Below are 20,469 nucleotides of genomic sequence, written 5' to 3'. Positions count from 1 at the left end.
TTTTGGAGCTAAAGGTTCTGAATTGAAATACCTTTAGTGAGACTTGTGTCTGGATAACTACTGATTCATAGATTTTAAAGCAGAAGAGACCATTAGATCATCTGGTCTGACCCCTATAACATAGGCCATATGTAGAATTTCACACAGTTACTTCAGATTTGGCCCTACTAACTTGTGTTTGACTAAAGCACATCTTCCAGAATGACATCCAGTCTCGATCTGAACATTTCAAGAGAAAGAATCCAACACTTCCCTTGGTAGTTTGTTCCAGTAGTTATTCACCCTCACTGTGAAAAATATGTTTTATTTCTGATTTCCATTTGTCTGGCTTTAAATTCCAGCCATTGGTTCTTGTAATATCTTTCTCTGCTAGATTAAAGGACACAGTGTTTTCTCCCCATGAAGGTATTTATACACCATAATTAAGTCACCTTTGGACCAAGCCCTTACAAATGATCCTGTAAGAGGCACAGAATTTATCCTCAAACTTTGCAGCCAAATATGATTATTGTGGGACGAAACAACAACGACCTCTTAATTTTGTTAATAAGCAAAGCAGCTCCTCAGAGTTATGCCAATAGCATTGAAACATCATGCTATATCTGCTGTTCAGAAAGCTTAATTTTGAATAGGAAAAAAGGTGACATGATCTTCAAAAGGTTTAGCTGGGTACACTAGCGACCTTTACTCACAAACAATTAGTATACACAGATGAATAGTGGAACTACTATTGGAACTGGCTCTTGCATTTGATAGTAGTTGGTTTTTTGTTTTGTTTTTTAATCTATGCAGCAGTATGTATTTGTGGTGCATAAGGTCAAATGTTTGAAATCCTCCCTATGCATTGTGTATTGTCACAAATGGGGTTAATAAATTAAAACATTTCAAGTATGTCAATATATGGTCCATTTTTTTTCCAACTCATATACTCAAGTTTGCTTACTCAGAAAGTTCCCATCAGATTATTTAAAATAAACTATTCACATATCTAGTGTAACGGAGTAGTGTTTTTAAGAGACAATTATTGCACTATTTGAGTTCTTCATGTCAAAAGGTTTTACTCTAGTGAAATCAATGGCACTAAAAGGAAAGAGCAAGTGGGAGGAACCTGGAAGAGCGAGCAGGCTATGACACTCACCAGGAGACACAGACAGTGAGTGGCAACTGAATCTGGGAGCATGCAGTGAACAACCATGGTCACACAACTGCTGGTGCAGGAGAAGGAAAATGAAGATTCTGGTCTGTTGAATGAAAAGCTGATGAGTATGGGAAGGCCAAGATTTTCAGACTATTGCCATATTGAGATTGAAGAGTTAAGATTACATAAAAATTTATTTATTACTGTCTAAGCAAAGTGAGATCCTAGAGCAGGGTGAGCAAACTGTTTGGCCCAAGGGCCATATCTGGGTATGGAAATTGTATGGCAGGCCATGAATGCTCATGAAATTGGGGGTTGAGGTGTGGGAGGGGGTGTGAGCTGGGGATGCAGGGAGGTGCTCCAGGCTGGAATAGAGGGGTTCAAGGGCAGGGGCAAGGGAAGGGGTCAGGGGTGCAGGCTCCAAGCAGCATCTACCTCAAGCAGCAGCAGCAGGTCCCTCTCCCATCTGGCTCCTATGCAGAGGTGCAACCAGGAAGCTCTGTGTGCTGCCCCATCTGCAGGCACCACCCCTGTAGCTCCCATTGGCCACAGTTCCCGGCAAATGGGAGCTCCAGGGGCAGTGCCTGGCCAACATGCAGAGCTCCCTGGCTGCCCCTACACGTAGGAACTGGGGGAGTGGGGAAGGGGGGGAACACCACTGCTTCCAGGAGCCACACAGACTAGGGCAAGCCCCCAACCGTGCTCCCCAGCAGGAGCTCGAGGGCTGGATTAAAACGTCTGGAGGACCGGATGCTGCCCCCAGGCCATAGCTTGCTCACCACGGTCCTAGACTCAAACTTCATGGAATTTCTTTGTTCTTAAAGTGTCACCTTTTGAATGTGGCATCCAACCAATTCCGGGCAATGCTGTGAGCACCAATGGGCAGAACCCTATTGATTTTGATGAAAATCAAAAAACCAGAAGAGGGAAATGGGTGAATGCGGAGCGTCTGGGATCCAGTTTGCAGACTCAGCACCAACAGCTTTCCTGTTGTCTACAGATCGAAGAACCAAATGATGGCAACCACAAACACCAATCCTCACCTCAGTCCAGCCCATCAATCCCAATATAGTTTAAATTTTGACATCCAGAATGACTCATCTTCCAAACGAAAGAAAATAAGTAAAAATGGTGGAGGGACAGGGGTAAATGTGGGTGAACACTGAGCCCACCCTAGGGAGAGAATGGCAGCAATGGTATTGGATGGGGCACACAGAGCCCGTGGCATGTGCCATAGGGAGGAATCAAGGGACATACAGCCTTTGGCATGACAACAAAAGCAGTAGTGTTGCAGGGGGTCCCTGAAATAGAGAGGGAGAAGAGTTTGGTGCACAAGGAGTTTATGGGGAAAGAGAGGAATGCAAGGAGCCCTAAGCGTGTGCAACAAGCTCAGCCTACAAAAGCAACAAAACCTGTGACTCTCTAGTTAATATAGCTCCACAGATGTGCAAGGGACTTTTACGCTCATAAGACTGTCTCTGCCAGAGGAGTTTAAGAGTTACATAGAAATTATTCTTCTATATATTAAATATTTCAGGACTTAGAATTTGATACAATTTTAGCGGTATGAGGGAGAGAAATTCCTGTACTTTAGAACAGAGGGGCGTGTGGTTATTTCTGCAAGGCTTGGCTGAAGTTTGACCCAAAGACAGTATTTTTCTTAAATGAATTTCTCCCCCTTTCGCTGCTGCGTCCTCCCCTAAATCCTGGATTCTTTAAGTTTCTCAAATAAAAAGGAGAAAATAAATACTATGTTTAACAATATAACAGTTCTATCATCCCCAGAAAAAAATAAATTGAGGTGAGTTGTTTTAAATCACTCTACTAAAATCACTGAACTTCAGGCAGGAAGTGCTTCAAGTGCCCTATACTGGCACCGCATTATTAAACACTACTGTACTTCTCTAGTTTTTTGCATTGCTATAGGCGCAGTGGTCTTTTTGCAAAATAACTTCAAGGTCTCTTTTGTGCCTGGGATCCACATGATACAACAAAAACTCTAGATTAGAATTTTTGTATAGGTATATTGCAACAACCCCAACATGTAACAAGTTTTCAATTTGCATACACACAAACTGACAACTACCACTTACACACACAGTTGATCAAATCAACTGTATATGCAGCTGTTGGTGCTAGAAAACTGTACATGCAGGTGTTGAGACATGCAAAGTTTGGCATGCACCAGTGTATTAAGGCTTTTGTGATAATGTGGCCTTTGTGTTTAATACTGAATTAATTTCTGATAAGTAGTAAACCAAATTTATAAAATATAAAGCACTGTTGAAAGTAGGAGTGGAAAGGTTCTTTATTTTCATTAATTAGTCATGTTTTTTAAATCTTAATTGAACATTCAATTAATAGCTTTTCCAACTGCTGACAAGCCAGTAATTTGCTATAAACAGGGTCTGGGCAGAAAGCCTACTACTTTTGAGGAACTTCAGTTTCCTAACACTTCCTTCCATGTTGGATAATGTATTTGGTGGCTCAACCAGGTATTTTATTCTTTATTAAGTAAGCATCTTTCAATAGTATAGAGCCAGTTAAGCCAATAACCTCAAGAATAAGCCAACTATGCCTTTTTGCTTGGCATACGCTCAAAAGCCACAACAAACAGATTTTTTTTTTTCCCCTGGTAAGGGACTGAGTTTCCAGTATTTATCTGTTGACCTCTTATCCCCAGTCTGGATGGCTAAGAAACTATAGCACTCTGCATGTAGATGACTCATGACATCTTAAATTTCAAATGAATGTGGGTGATTAAATAGTAGGGCATGATGTGATTAGTTTATCTTGAGATACCCCACCAAGGTATAATTATTTAATGGGGTTCAACAAATTTAAATGTCAAAACATTGTCATCAATGGCACCAACATCCCTCTTCACTGAAGGGAATGATGAAGGTTAAAATAATCATGTTACTGTGGTTTCATATTTCGTCTTAACCCACGTTTACTTCCATTCTCCTCTCAAATCAACCACTGTCCTATTCTCTCTCCCCCGTCATACTCTGATTGCAACAGACTGTCCTGGTGATTTATTTTGAGCTTTCTCTATTTATAAAGAAATTGTGAACAAATGTACTAGATGTGATAAAGGTACTTAGCAGCAGAGAATGGATTGAGCAGAGAATAGTGTAGCTTAAAGTTTCTCAAAGTTGTGCAAAGTCTCCTCTCTTCTGATATGCAGAAGTTCTGCTATCCTGGTCAGGAATTTCTCTTCATCAGAGACAAACAAAGTTTAGTGGTTTTCTCATGTATAGAAATAAACTAGGATGAGACTCCAAAATACATGAATTCTGTGACCTAAAGCTAGCCTGCAAGGAATTAAGGGCTCTCTAGCTTTGATGCCAATGAACTTGAACAGTCAGCAGCAGATAACATAAGGGATGTCAGTTTCCAAAATGTCAGTGTTATTACTCCACAATGGTTGCTACCTTCTTGATTAAATATTGAAGAAAATCAGTTTCAGAGCCATAAAGATTTATTTTTTCTAATTACCAGTGCTGCAAATTAAGCATGGATTTCAAAGTCATGATGTGCTCTATTTTGTGCACTCTGTGGGCCAGATTATACCCTCTGTTACATCCTATACAACCCTCTTGTCTCCAGTAAGATTACATGGGGTATAAATGAGGGCAGAATGTGACTCTGCAACTGGACTTTTTTCCATCAACAGAGTAGTTAATGAAACACGAGCAACAACAGAATCCAACTGGTTATCCCTTATCTGTACCTGCTCTGGAATAATAGTTGTAAATATTGCAGTAGCAAACTCCTGTATCTCAGAAAAGTATGCAGATGTGATTCTGGATCCACAGAGGAAGCTGATACGTTAAGTATACACCATTTTGGTACAGAACCTTTTCTGACTTTACCCAGACCTAAATTACTTTAGTTACTGTGACAAAGTGGGAATGTTCTTGATGTGTTCTTTGAATGCTGAGTGGGGAGTGTTGGCCTGGGAAGGCTGCAGGGAAGTTTTGCTGGGACTGTCTGCATTGGGGATGGGAGACTTGCCTTGAGGAAGGATACCTGAGCATATAACATGAGAACTCAGGGAGGGGGTTAGAGCCAGGTGACACCTCTGCCCAGGGGAAATGGACAAAGGGTGGGGGAGGAGCCAGGGGGAGGCTGGGTGAGATGGCTGAAGGGAGTTTCAGTTTGGAGCTGCTGGGAAAATGGAGGGGAGCCCAGATGAGCTCTGGCCTCCCAACGGGGCTCTGGCCTCCCTGCCCCCCAACCTGATGGACATAACTGAGGGGGTCCTGTTGTCTGTACCTGCAAGACCTGTCTTGGACTGTGTTCCCGTCATCTAAATAAACCTTCTGTTTTAATGGCTGGCTGAGAGTCATGGTGAATCGCAGAAGCTAGAGGTGCAGGGCCTTGTCTCCCCCCACACTCCGTGACAGTTACACAATGTTATAATTTTAAATTTATTCTTGGGAAATTCTAATTTTCCATAATGTACCTGATAAATTTTATGAAGGTAGACCAGAAACACAGAGGGTTAACATTTTTCTGTGCTGTACTGCTGAAAACCTGAACTAGCTCAACTATTCCAAAGCATAAATAAGCTTTAAAATGATACAAATCTACTCTTTCAAATACTGGAGTTGGAGGCAAAACTAGATTTTATAATGGATAATGTCTGCTTAAAATAATATGAAACCCTAACCCTGAACAAAATGTCTTCACTTAGTTTTTATTTCAGGAGGTGGTGGTAACATAAGAGCAAGACCCCATGCTCTTTTAAAGCAGAATTGACTTCAGTTAAGGTATCCAGATTTGCACCGCTTAGGGGTCTGGTGCAAAGAATTTTAAAAATTCAATGTTAGGTTTGTGTTTAAAAGAGATTAGAAACACACAAATATTAACAGAAAACTCAGAAGTTACTACAGAACTCAAATCCTTTGTACACACCCTTCAATACACTCTGTTTCTTCCACATTATTTCTCTTATCTCTTTTGAGAATAATTTCTACTTTAGGTAACAAATGCGAAACATGTGAATATATAGCATTTATATGGGGGCAAGATGAGTGTACTCTCCAGGACTGAAAAAATACTGTACACTCTTAACATAAGAAAAAAATCAACACAAAGGAATAATCAGAAAATAATGCCTCCCATAAGAAAAAATCTTAACCATTTTTAATGGTTTATCTTTTTCATGGGACAACTGCCAACTTCTTAAACTTGGGAGTTAATCCTGAGAGGCAGAAAGCATGCTTAACACCTGCTGTTATCAGTTTAGCTCGTTGACACCACTGACTATCAATATAGGGTCCTTAAAATGCATATGTGGCAATGTTACTTCTATAACATTGTATTTATGGTTTTAGTATTTATTTTTATTCAGGTTTGAAGTACTCCTATGTTGGTGGACTTTTGCCTCTCTTTAAAGCTACTCACCCTCCTTGAACTGGCATGCCCCAACCAGGAACCCCACAATGGGCAAAAATATGTTGTAGGTACAGTTCAATTTCTAACTAATAGCAAAACTGAACATGGTAAAAAAAATGGAGAGGTAGCTGAAGAAAGTAAAATTTATGCTGAAAGAAACAAGCAACTGAAACCTAGGAAATGTGAAGTTAGGGAATTTACAAGCAGAATTGATGGTAAATCTCTTACAGCCAAGTTCTTAGTTTCTTTGCTTTAAAAATAATTTATATAGAGAAAGAAATACCTACTTGTGTCTGCCTGGCTTCCCACACTGATATATCTGTCATTGCCAGGAAGTGCTGTTTGATAGTAAGTTGCTTCCTCCTGCTGAGGAACCTTGGCATTCTTTGCAGTAAGGAAAGTCACCGCTAATTCCAAGTTCCCATTGCTGTCCTTTAAATGTCAACAGAAAAATATAAAAAGTTTTTTGTTTTTTTGTTTTTTTTTTAATTTAAATGGTAGGTCAGAATGAGTTTGTCATGATCAACTTCAACTCTCATACAACCAACTGCACTTCATTTTTTCCATGTTAAATTCTGGTTAGAAAGCCACAACATAAAACCATTTTAATTCTTCAAACTTTTATCTTATATACTTGGCTACTTTCTAATCAAATAATGTTGTGGGCATAATGTCTACTTCCAATTATAAGACAGAGCAGTCAACAGGTTTCTTGTTTAATTACTTTTCATTAAAGTTGTACCCACCATAAGAGAAATTAGTTAAAAAAGCACTGTAAATTATAAATTTCAGGTGGCACTCTCATCTACTGTAATTTGGCACAGCTTGATCGACTTCAACAGAACTAAGCCAAATTATGTTACCTGAGGATCTGGCCTTTTATTTTTAAGGCTTCGGGTATTCAGTTGTTGACATTTCCTCTAGTCTAAATTTAACCAGGAGTAACCGACATACACATACAGATGTTAAAAATATAGCCCCTCCCTCGTCCCCCCCTTCTTTCATCTTTTGGTTTTTTTCTTGGGGAAGGAGGGAAAAGATTGTGTGTGTATTTTTGTATAATGGATTGAAAAGTAAGCTTGAGGGGAGGGAAATTTTATTTAGTTTTAATGGGAAAGAAAAGTGTGGAGGTTTATCCTCCTGCTGTGCCTCTCCCTCCCCCATCCTGCCCCCTCCCCCACAAAAAAGCAGGTCTTGTTTGCTCGTCAAGAATTTATGACAACTGAAGAACTAGTGAAATTATGTTATCACAAGAGTCGAGAGAGCAAATGAGGACAAATTAAGACAGGAAGAGATCCTTATTCAATCTGCTGAAGGGTCATGTCTACATTACACAAATTATACTGCTTTAACTAAACCAACGTATTTAACCCACGCTGAGGATGCAGTTATATCAGCATAAAGGTATCTTATATCAGTACAGCTGTTCCAGTATGGAAAGGGGAATAGATATATAAATTATAAGGGATATAACTGTTTTGACTCTACAGTGGGATAGTAGAGTCACTAATTATATAGCTTAAACAAAGAAAAAGGCCACCACTTAGCACACCCTTAACCAACAGTTAGACTGTGCACAAACTGTGCGGATGAGGCCTGAGATGCTTTAGTTTTTGTTGTCTTCAGCTTCAGTGCCTAATTAACATTTTGGTTGAGATTCATTCCCTGAAAACCTGCCCAGATAACTAAAAGGTCCTCCAACACAACCAGGGAAGACCACACTTTATACACCTGATATTTCTAAAGTAAGAAAACACCATAGGGAGGGAGGGAAGGAAGGAAGGAAAGAAGGAAAGAATGAAAGAAAAATAAAATAATTCTCTCAGGATTTTTTTTTTTTTTTTGGAGGGGGTGCATCATAAAATAGCAGGGAAGTAACGATGAGAAATGGCTAGAGAATATTTTCCTTCTTTTTAAAACACAACCCACCCATCATATCAACTGATATTAATATCTAACCCGATATCAATTTTGTGCTTTCAAATTACACAAGAAACCATTAATAGGTATTGTGCCATTGTTCCACTAAAAGTGAAATGCAATAGGAAAGAATCAGGATGCTACCTGTAATTCTATTTTTAGATAGATAGATGGATGCAACAACCAAGCACTACCCCCTCCACCTGGCCACCACCACCCCTCCCCCCATTTTTTTTTTTTTTAAAAAAAAGTTTCCAACTTATTTTTCACATAAGGAATATCAGGTCTTGTTGTTAAGATCTTTAGTAGAGCTAGATGGTGACATCACAGGAGGTTAATTCACAGCATGTGCACATGCTGCTTCCTGTCAGTTAGATAGTCATTAAAAATCCACCATACCTTCAAAGCCTGTTGCAGTACTTGGATGTCATTGATACCAGTGATCTCCCTCAGCTGATTCAAAAATGTTTGCTGGTGCTGTAAACAAATAAATAAATGGTCAGAATAATATCTACATAATGACAAAATAATTGTGCTACTTTAATTTGGTCTAAAAATAGTGCACCCTTGTAAATTACGGAAAGATATATATTGTGTACATATCCAAAACGTAGGAGAGTTAGCATGGGGCATCATTTATTTTAGTTTCCCCCATGCCTTATGCACCTTAATTCTTATCCTTAATACATCGGTAAAAAGTTGTGGGTATGTATCTATTTTTTTAGAGATACAAAAGAATATGTTTATGCACAAAGACAGACTGCACATTCCTTTATGCATTTTCCTGCTCCCAGGCTGTGCACTTCAGAAAGCCGGGGAGCATGTGAAGTTTCAGATTGCGTCCACTGGCGCCTGACAGAAAACCACAACTCCCATTGGTGGCCCTTCCTTACTGTTTTTAAGGGTGCTGAGGAGTAAGTAGGTTACATAACAGAGGGAATGACTGGCTGGCTAGCTGCAAATGGTCTCAGCAATGATAACATAAACATTAGCTTAGGAGACCCAATTATCTACTGTGTGTTCACTGTAAACCTCCTCCCTGCCAATCCTGCAACTGGATCCATGTGAGCAGACCTTTGTACCTGTATGAAGCCTCAGTGGCTTCAAAGGGGCTCCATAAGGCTGCCCTGGTCCTCCTGTATAGAGCCAATTGCATGACCAGGGCTTTAAAGTATGTAAGGAAAACAGTCAACTGATCAAACCCAGAAAGAAATTTTAACTAAATAACATCTATTTCATAAATAATATCTTCAGATATCACAAATTCGCTCATCCCTCAAGAATTTACTTTGTATATGCAACACGTTTTAAATCCTAATCATTTGAATTGCCAGAGCTCAGAAATTCATCTCACTATTTTCCTCCAAGTGTGGAATTTATTTATTTTATTTTTCACCAGTGCACTGATAAATGCAGCTGTATGGGTTTCTTCCCCCCTAGTTAAAAAAATCATTCCTGTGGAATAAGACAAAGCATCTGAAATCAGCAGTCTCTCCCATTTTCCCTTCTAAGTTTTAGTCTGGCTCAAACGAACAATATCAATCCCCTTCTAGCAATGATCATCATAACATGCAAACATCTGGTGCACTTTATATCTGCCAATATGATCTGATAATCTAAAGAGCTAATGAAAACAAGTAGTAATAACTAAGTTAAAGAAAACATGGCTTAACCTTCCCTCAAGTATGACTACACTCATGAAGTAACTTTTAAAAATGTAGTATTTTTAGTTTCATGATAATAGCACAAACATGTACATTTTAAAATGTGTTTTTCATAGCTTTAAAAAAAAAAAAAAAAAACTTTTCCTTTTCTCCACTCATCCCAAAAAAATATACCTTCATTTTGACAGTGTGAAAAACAGGGATCATAATAACTCTTAAGTTCCACTAAATCATCACAATAAAAACTTTAAAATTATTGGCCACTCCTCTAAACTAACAAATTATATTTCTGATCTGGGAGATGGAAAAAGGAGGGAAATATTTACTGGAATTTGCAAGACATTTTTTGTTCCTAATGTTGTTGACCACATCCTGAAATCAAAACAGTGATTATGTGTGTAAGAGAAGGTATAGTAAAGTATAGGGTTTGAATGCACTTCCTATTAATGAAAATTAAATGCAGTCATTTTCAAAATGGAACAACAATATACAAACTGAGTGTCTTGCCAAGTAATTCCAAAATACTTTTTTGTAACAAATATTGGGGATATTGTTCAGGTTAACTTTTTAGTAGAGTTTGTTTTTAAAATTTCACAAGATGTAGACACATTATAAAACCCATCCAAGTATTTCATTCATGCAGTACAAATCAGTACATGCAGTACACACACTGATACGAGGGTGTACATATCATTATCTCATCTTTGTAATTAGATGTACCCAAGAAATCAAACACCATTTGGATAGATAATTCTAAACTACTGAATACCCAAAGTAACACTACACTGAAAGGCACTATATCATGCCCAAATAAGCGGAGATAGAAGACCAGTTTGAGACAAGGCAACCAGAATTGTATAGTGGCATTATGATTACACCTTATTAGCTATCCCTTTCCTAATGGTTCCTAAAAATTAACAAACAAACAAACAAACAAACAAACAGAAACACGCTAACAAACACTGCCACCGCACACTGAGAACAATCCATGACAACTCCAAAATCTGAGTGATAATAGCTGGTTTAGACTCCATCATTTTGCCCAGATGCTTGGGATTATGTTTTCTACTGTGCATTGCTTTGCATTTATCAACAGTGAAATTTTATCTGCCTCTTTGTTGCCTAGTCACCCAGTTTCGAGAGATCCCTTTGTAACTCTTCATAGTCAGCTTTGGAATTAACTATCTTGAGTAGTTTTATACCATCTGCAAATTTTGCCACCTCACTGTTTACCCCTTTCCCCAGATCATTTAGGAATATGTTGAACAGCACTGGTCCCAGTACAGATCTTTGGGGAGGCCTGCTATTTATCTTGCTCCAATGTGATAACTGACCATTTATTCCTGCCCTTTGTTTATCTTTTAATCAGCTGCTGATTCACAAGAGGACCTCCTCTCTTATCCCATGAAATGCTTACTTTGCTTAAGAGCCTTTGGTGAGGGACCTTGTCAAAGGTTTTCTGAAAGTTCAAGTACACTATATCCACTGAATCACCCTGTTCCACACATTTGTTGACCTCCTCAAAGAATACCAAGATTGCTGAGGCACGATTTCCCTTTTCAAAAGCCATGTTTACACTTCCTCAACTTAGTGTGTTCATTTAGGGGTCAGGTAATTCTGTTGTTTACTATAGTTTAAAAAAAAATAAATTGTCCGGTACTGAAGTCAAGCTTACCAGCCTGCCAGGATCACTTCTGAATCCTTTTTTAAAAAACGGCTATCCTCTGGTCATCTGGTACAGAGCTGATTTAAGCAACAGGTTACATACCATAGTTAATAGTTCTGCAATTTCACATTTGAATTCCTTCAGAACTCTTCGGTGAATACTATCTGGTCCTGCGACTCTGACAAATTAAACAGTACTATCTATCTGTTTCAAAGCCACTTCTACTGACACCTCAATCTGGAACAGTTCTTCAGATGTGTCACCTAAAAAAAAAGGGGGGGGGGCGCGCTCAGGTGTGAGAATCTCCCTCACATTCTCTCCAGTGAAGACCAATGCAAATAATTCATTTAGCTTCTCTGCAATAGTCTTGTCTTATTTGAGTGTACCTTTAGCACCTCAATCATTCAGTGGCCCCACTAATTATTTGTCAAGCTTCCTGATTCTGATGTACTTAAACCAAAAAAAAAAAAAAAAAAAAAAAAAAGTTAGTTTGTTTCTTTTGCTATTATCCCTTCAAATTCTATTTTGGCTGCTAATTCTACTTTTACACTGAGACTTCCAGAGTTTATGTATTATATACATGAAAGTTTGTGTTACGATACCTAGCCAGGAGCACTTGCAAGTGCTTTGGAGAACACGATCAAATTTAAAAACAATCTGAACAAACTGGGATGTATTAGCAGGAGTGTTAAAAGCAAGACACAAGATGCAATAATTCTGCTCTACTCTGTGTTGATTAGGCCTCAGTTGGAGCACTGTGTCCGGTTCTGGATTGTACATTTCAGGAAAGATGTGGACAAACTGGAGAAAGTCAAGAGCAGAGCAACAAAAATTATTAAAAATCTAGAAAACATGATCTATGAGAAAAGATTGAAAAAACCCAGATTTTTTTCAATCTGGAAAAGAGAAGACTGAAAGGGAGACAAAATAAAAGTCTTCAAGTACATAAAAAGTTGTTACAAGTAGGAGGGTAAAAAAAAAAAAAAAAAATCATCGTTAGCCTCTGAGGATAGGAGAAGTAGCAATAGGCTTATTTTACATCAAGGGAGGTTTAGATTGGACATTAAGAAAAACTTCCTGTCAGGGTGGTTAAGGACTGGAATAAATTGCCCAGGGAGGTTGTAGAATCTCCATTATGGAGATTTTTAAAGCAGGTTAGACAAACACCTGTAAGGGATGGTCTAGATAATGCAGGGGACTGGACTAGATGACCTCTAGAGGTCCCTTCCAATCCTACAGTTCTATGGCAGCCCCATGTATTTTGCAAATGTGAAGCAATACAAAAACAAAAGAACATAAAAACAGCTCCTATCTCATACAGCAGGGCCCAACTCCCTGCTCCATGTGTTGGGACCTAGCATAAGGTGTGTCCGCACCATTCACTCAAATTTGGCTTGGCCACACCTCTGTCATCAGGGAGGGGCTGTCAAGCTACACCTTAACAGCACTGTAAACCCCTGCACCAGGTCACAACACCCAGAGCAGAGAGCTGGGATCAACCTCCCAGGACAGGAACTATTGCTGCAGGGCAAAAGCAGTGAGGGCTCACACCGTAACCTCCCTGAAGGACTTCCCAACTCCCCAAGCAAGGAACAATGTATAACAGTGGTCCCCAACCTTTTCTTCTGGCGGGCACCAGACGAAGGACTGTGGCAGCGGTGGAGCATCCACCAAAATGCCGTCAAATTTCTGCGGCGTTTCGGTGGTGACGTCTCCACCACCGGCCAGTACGCGGGTGCATTTAGATGCCCCTGCGGGCACCACAGCACCCAGGGGCACCGTGTTGGGGACCCCTGATGTATAAGAAGGGCTAGGGGAGGGATGCCTGGCATTAAGATAGGGGAAATATTTAAGTGGGGGAGAAATGGTCCCAGGGGTTATTGGGGGGTTAGAATGGAGGGAACTGAAGGAAGCAATAGAAGCTGGGACCATTCAGGGTGTCTCATGTCACTCAATTGGGATGGAGAGGTGAGGCTTCTTTGGGGGCTGCAGTGTGGAGTAAATTTCAAGCAGGAAACCCTAAGGACCCAGCCAGGGTATTTTGGGACAGCTAACTGTGGCAGTGGGTGGTGAGTGTCTCAAGGTAGGCTTGCACTTGTGCAAATGTATTGATAGCAAGAGTTGTTCAACACCTCCTGGAAATTCACAGGTTTTGCCCTCAGAGATGTTGTGGTTTAAAATCCTAAACCACCTGTCATAATTAAAAAACATAGCAAAAAAATTAAGCATGAAGGGACATAGGTTGCTGATAGTGACATGATGTGCAGATTTTCCAACTATCAGCTGGAATGGGAGTAAAGACACAGGCTCATTACAGATTGTTGATATGTCAATCACGTGAGGAAAAAAACTGTGCAGTCACTGATATAAGCAAAAGAACCTGCCAAGGTACAAATGGTGAAACATAGCAAAGTGCCAAGAAAGCCAAAGACGACAAAACTGCATCAGTAGAGGATGCAGCTCAAATGTGCACTAGCAATAACACCCACTAGAAAAGCTTGACCATCCTTCAGTCCAAGAGTAAACCTCTACCCCGATATAACACTGTCCTCGGGAGCCAAAAAATCTTACCGTGTTATAGCTGAAACTGCATTATATCGAACTTGCTTTGATCCACTAGAGTGCGCAGCCCCACCCCCCCGGAGCGCTTCTTTACCACGTTATAGCCAAATTCATGTTATATCAGGTCACGTTATATTGGGATAGAGGTGTACTTAACTCACCTGATGCATAATGATTCAACTCTACAGCATTTACAGTATTTTCCAACATATTGTTTCAGACTAGTGTCCTATTTTAGGAGCCAGTGACCTTCCAAGTGCTGATTGCTTGAGGCTGGAATATCTTCCTATGATGCTGTCATAGGTGAGTATCTGGTTGAGATTTGTGATGATGTGCAGGAAGGTGTGTCTCTGTACTTTTAAGACATTTGGTGCTACAGAGACAGAAAACATTTACCAGGCTTCAGTCTTATTTCTTGAAAATGCCAATGCAACCACATGTTCCCAGGCATTTATGGATATGCTGAACAGCTACAACATGTAGCATTCTGACGTGCTTGCCACTGAGTGACACAGCAGTGTATATGATGAAGTGTTTCAGTACTCTGGAAGTTTTGCATATGAGACACTGGGCACATAAACTCCATTTAGTTGGAAATGAATTTGTTGATCAGTTAACTGACAAATTCAACAGTGGCAAGATTTACGAGAGAGTTTTCATTCTCAAGACACTGAAGTCTGCCTATCTTCAGTTCCTAAAAGTAAACAAACCTGAGCTATCTTCTTTCCTATATATCAAGCAAGCAATAACCAGGTGGAACTCCTAGTTCAGTTCTGCGCTTTGTTAGCTTTCTTTGATCTGAAGAAGCCAGCCATTATGAAAGCGTTTCTAACGATCATGAAAAATGTAAGTTTCTATTCAATCGTAAAGTTTCAGTGTAGCTTCATAAAGGCACATTGTGCACAAATACAAGATTTAATTACACAATTAGATTAAACCAAAAGGCCTTGGGCACTCTTGCTAACCGAAAAGTACGGATGTTCATGTGAAGTGTTGTGCTATTAAGAATCAGTGTAGAGACCCCAGATGAAAATAGTGTTGCTGCTACGGAGCCAGACATAGAAGACCAAGCGTCAGACAGGCAAAAGTGGCCATTCGAAACTCACTTGATAAGATGGTCAAACAAATATCAGAAAATGCAGCAATTAAACTACTGGTTTCATTTAGTTTGTTGTGTAATCCACTGGAGACAGCCACATGACCATCTTAAATAAAAGTATCATCAAGGACTATTAAAAATGTGTCACTGCTAACAGATATCAAAAAGGAGTGTGTGTTATTATGGTACCTGAAACTGAGCAAAAAGTGCATCAGATATACTTAAGAATAATTTTGATGGATCTAGATGCTACTGACATACTGTTTGTGCTCATGTGCCAAAACGTCAGTTTATCCAGTACCATTTAGTGTTTCATGCCCCCTACAGTTAGCGTAGACTGTGAACTTCCCCTCTCCCCCTGCCAAAGTATACACTGATTGCAACAGAGCACAAACCATGAAAAAAGAAAATGCAGAGTATTGTTCTGTGCTTGTTTTTAATTCTTAAAACCTTTCGCTACCCTGGAATATTGACTAATACTACAATGGCAGTACAGCTAAACTAGCATTTATACACTGTTTTTATTTATACACAGTCATCTGAGGTATTAATGTAAATGTAATAAAGAGAAATAAAACATTTTAATAGATAAAAAATTCCTGAAAAATAAAATGAAAAATTACTTTAAAAAAAGAATTTCATGGGGCTCTAGGCATTAAGATTAAGGGACAACAATGAAATTTGTTTGAAATTTTTTTTTTTTAAAACAAAAAAAACTTCTCTTATCACAAGGCCTATGATTAACTGAAATATCGGAGGAGAAATTCTCTTTTAAAAAACAAAAACAAAAAACAAAAAACTTTAGGCATTTGACAGCACTGTGTATACAATGGATTTAGTTGTTTTCCCCTGAACAGTCAGTTTCCTCTATTTGTGTGCCATTCACACAGCAGCAAAGGACAGAAAAAAATAAAAATAATTTGAAAATGTGATTATAAAAGTCACTCAAATTGGCTAGGGGTTTCCAGGACAGTTTTGTTACCTAACAAGGTGTGGGATCAAAAACATGGGAAATAATTACAACATAAACCATTCCTCAACGATATTGCTACATTAAATTGAGGAAGTTTGCAAAGGACAGTGGGATAGCAGAACTGGGTCCTATAGTCACTGAGATTTTTGGATAGATATGATATTACTTGTTCTAGCTGCACTGCCTACTGTAAGTAAAAGCCTTTAAAAAAAACAAACATGGATTTCTACAGCTCCTCCTAAATCCATATTTATTCACCTAAACAAAAAAACCGAAAACCACTGACTGTTTTCAAAGTTACTGAATGCTCACAAATCCTGTGGAAAGCAATCAAAGCTAGAGGTGTTTAGCACTGTTTTGGGATGGGGGGTAGGGGGTCACTTAGGTTCCTATATCTGGATTTAAGAACTTAAGTTTAGGTACTTAGGTTTAAATGTGTTGGCCTTTACTTATAATTAAGGCTCCGTGTGTGTCACGAAGGTTGCAGAAGTCATGGATTCCGCAACTTTCGACGACCTCTGCAGGGGCCAGAGGGCTGACCCCAAGGCCACCCAAGCAGCTGGCTCCAGGGTCCATTGGCCCTGGGCAGCGGGCTGTAGCAGCCCATGATTAGCTGGCCCCAGGCAACTGGAGCCGCTGGCCCCGGGCACCCCCCCACCCCAAGATATAATCCCCCCGCACCCCAAGATATAATCACAGGCCTTTTTAGTATATGTCACAGACAGGCCATAGGCAGTGACTTTGTTTATTGCCCATGACCTGTCCATGACTTTTACTTAAAATATCCATGACTAAATCATAGCCTTACAATGGACAACGCAGTTAAAACCAGTAACATCCACTTACTGATAAAAAGATAAAATCCTTAACAATATCGGCTGTACCTATGACTAGGGCCCTATCAAATTCATTGACCATGAAATCTGCACCACAGACTGTGAAATCTTATCTCCCCGTGCAATCTGGCTATTGTTGGGGAGGGGCAGGGCTGAGAATGCTTCATCTGGTGGATCTTATGTGCACCGGGCTCCAGCTGCTAGTCCCAGCCCAGGCTGAAGAGGGACAGGACTTCCTCGTCCCCTGCATAGGCAGCTCCGAAAGCCAGGCCAGACCCACCTCTGGGAACCTCCATTGGGTGCATGAAGCTCTGTGGCTGCTGGCTGGGAGCTCAGTTCTGAAGGCAATGCAGAAGTGAGGGAGCCGGTCAGCCCCCGACCCAGGCAGGAGGGTTCTGAGAAAACTAGGACATATGGTAACACCCTCGACTCTGTGACCTTCACTTCTACGCTACTACTGGAGGTGGCGCTGGCTTTACACTTGGGCACCCAGCCAGCAGTCGCTGTTCTCCAGTAGCCCAGCTCTGAAAGCAGCACCCCTGCCAGCAGCAGCACAAAAGTAAGGGTGGCAACATAATCCCCCTACAACAGCCTTGCGACACCCTCTCCACAACCCACTTTGGGGTCAGGACCCCCACGGTTACAATACCATGAAATTTCAGATATAAACATCTGGAACTATGAAACTGACTATTTTTAAAATCCTATGACTGTGAAATTGACCAAAATGGACCATGAATTTGGTAGGGGCCTATTTATTTACCTCCCCTCACTTTACATATCCATGATGTATACACATTGCTAATGTTTAGAACAAAGGGTTCTCATATAAATGGTGAGAATTTGGCAACTATTTGTACTTGAAATACATTGTTTCTCTAAGTTCATAGTGTTCTTACTATTTAACCACAAATTTAGGGAGCACTTCCTGGGATGAGAAATGTCTGTTTCAGTGGCAGCTGAGAGGACAGAATGCTCATTCACCGTCAAAACTGATAGGGTTTGTCAGACAGTCTCAAAAGTGTCCAAGACAATAGCATGGAGGGTGACAAAGGGGGAAATTCTTGCCTCAAAACAATTTGGCATTATTATACTTCCTATGTCCTCAGGTTCAATTTCATCTGGGGAGTTAGGGAGTAAACTAGGCAAAATTAAAACTTTAAAAATAATTTTCCTTTTTAACCTCAAAAAATGACTATTTCTGACAACACCTCAAAAAGGTTTTATAAAACACCACAACATATTCAGCAATTACTACATTAAACAGCCTTTTGTTTCATCCACTAGAATTTACTACAGGAAATTCATCCCATTCATACTCAAATGGTGCGAGCGGGGGGGGGGGGGGGGGGGGGGGGGGGGGGAGGAGTTTCCCCTGAACTCCATGTACGGATTCACTTATTTTTCCATAGTTGCTTTACTACAGATTTGCTCTCCTCTGTGTAAAGTAGTAAAATCACCTGTGTTCATGTCCTTTTCACTACACATATGAAGCCTGTCTTTTCTTTCTATAACATATCCAAATAATAGTTGTGCTTCTCCATCAAATACCTCAGAGAGATCTTTTACTTTGGCAGTTTTGCTCCATTTCCTTTAACACAAATTAGAAATCTGAACAAACACTTTTCTGGATTTTTTTGTCTTTTATTTGCTAAACTGCATGAGGCAATAAGATACAACCTTACCTACATCCACACTCCCTTTGGTCTCCATGTAGCTTTCCACTCTAGTATCAATCCTTTGTCACCATTAAAATGAGGAAAATCCATTTGTTCTCGAATTTCAGCACTTCTGAGTAGTTCACCAACATATATAAAGTATGGTTACAAAAAGCAACACTACACTACAGAAACAATGGAAAAACAACAGAAATCCTTTGTGTGTGCTTTTGTTAATCACCGAGATATGCTGCCCCGGTATAATTTTTCTCCAACCTCAGAAAATGAATTTCCAGATTGATTTGATTATTAACAGTTCCATCAGAACACCTAGTTTGCACAACTATGTTAACATTTTCAGTACAACTTATTAAATATCTTGAAATATGTCCAGTGAAGCTATGCATGAATGTTAAGTACTACCCCAACTGTGCTCTTCCATTTTTACTCATATTGATGCTTCCTTTGGGCATGTCTAACCTAGAGTTTTTGATTATGCACACATCATTGCATATTTTAGTGCAGACACTCCAACATATATAAATGCTACTACAGACCTCATCAATGTCTGCGCCTGGTCACAGTTCACCGACCAAAAAAGATGGCACTCAGTAAAGAGTAAGTCACTATCTGGAACCAACACTAGCAAGCGTCTGTATTAGGGCTGGTCTACACTGGGAACTTACATTGGCACAGCTATGCCTCCCAGAGGTGTGAAAAATTCCACACCCTTGAATGACGTAGTTTAATTGACCTAATCCCCGGTACAGACAGCACTAGGTCAATGAAAGACTTGATAGTGCCTCACGAGGAGATGGACTACCTCTACCGATGGAAAAACCCCTCCCACTGATGTAGGTAATGTCTACGCAGCAGCTGTGCTGCTATAGCATTTCAAGTATAGACAAACCCTTAGCATTCACACTTTTGAGGAGTATCTACACTAAAATAACTGATTCAGTTAAGCTGAGTTATAAGTATAACTAAAAATGGTATCACAGATAAGCTATGTATCTCCTCCTCCTCCCACAAAGCAATCTGTCTCTCCTCCCTGATGCCTGCACACTACAAGACTCATTTTAATCCTTCAAAACTCTGCTCAAAATTCACTTTGTTTTTATCAGTCTTTCAGGACTGACCTCCATCCTGGACACCACCCTCATACAGATGTTATTAATTTGGAACCAGTGGTAAGTATAGGCCTACTCAATTTCTTACGCAAGTCATCTGCCCATATTCACACTCTGCTCCACATATTTGTCACCCCATGCTGTGTTATATCAAATTTAGATTGTCACTTATTCAGAGCCTGTAATTGTATCTATTGATAGAGCACCACAAATACCTATAGTGCTGCATATACAACCGTTGAGTGTAACTACCTAGCTTAAAGTTACTGCTGGTAACGCAAAAGTTTTCTATTTTTCTGGCTTAATGCCAATCCTTTCCTTTATAATTCTGTGTGTCCATATTCCCCATCTTCGCCCTTTCCAGCCAGTCACCCCTCCATGTAAGGAAATGTCTAATTAACATTATCTGAGATATAC

General features: G+C 39.9%; 1 protein-coding gene across 3 annotated transcripts in view; it reads right to left on the bottom strand.

Annotated features, from left to right (window-relative positions):
* The window catches only part of USP25 (ubiquitin specific peptidase 25), a 134,593-nt gene that overhangs the window by 93,964 nt on the left and 20,160 nt on the right, over positions 1–20,469 (bottom strand). For all 3 annotated transcript variants that reach the window (XM_032763897.2, XM_032763895.2, XM_032763896.2), the window contains exons 2-3: positions 8,864–8,941; positions 6,832–6,976 (exon numbers count right to left, since the gene is read on the bottom strand). In XM_032763897.2, coding sequence (XP_032619788.1) covers positions 6,832–6,976; positions 8,864–8,941 — 223 coding nt within the window. The remainder of the gene's footprint in view (positions 1–6,831; positions 6,977–8,863; positions 8,942–20,469) is intronic.

This window comes from Chelonoidis abingdonii, chromosome 1 (assembly GCF_003597395.2).
Source record: "Chelonoidis abingdonii isolate Lonesome George chromosome 1, CheloAbing_2.0, whole genome shotgun sequence".
Taxonomy (NCBI): Eukaryota; Metazoa; Chordata; order Testudines; family Testudinidae; genus Chelonoidis; species Chelonoidis abingdonii.
Note: the sequence above shows the minus strand (reverse complement) of the source record. Positions and strands in the feature narration are given on the sequence as shown.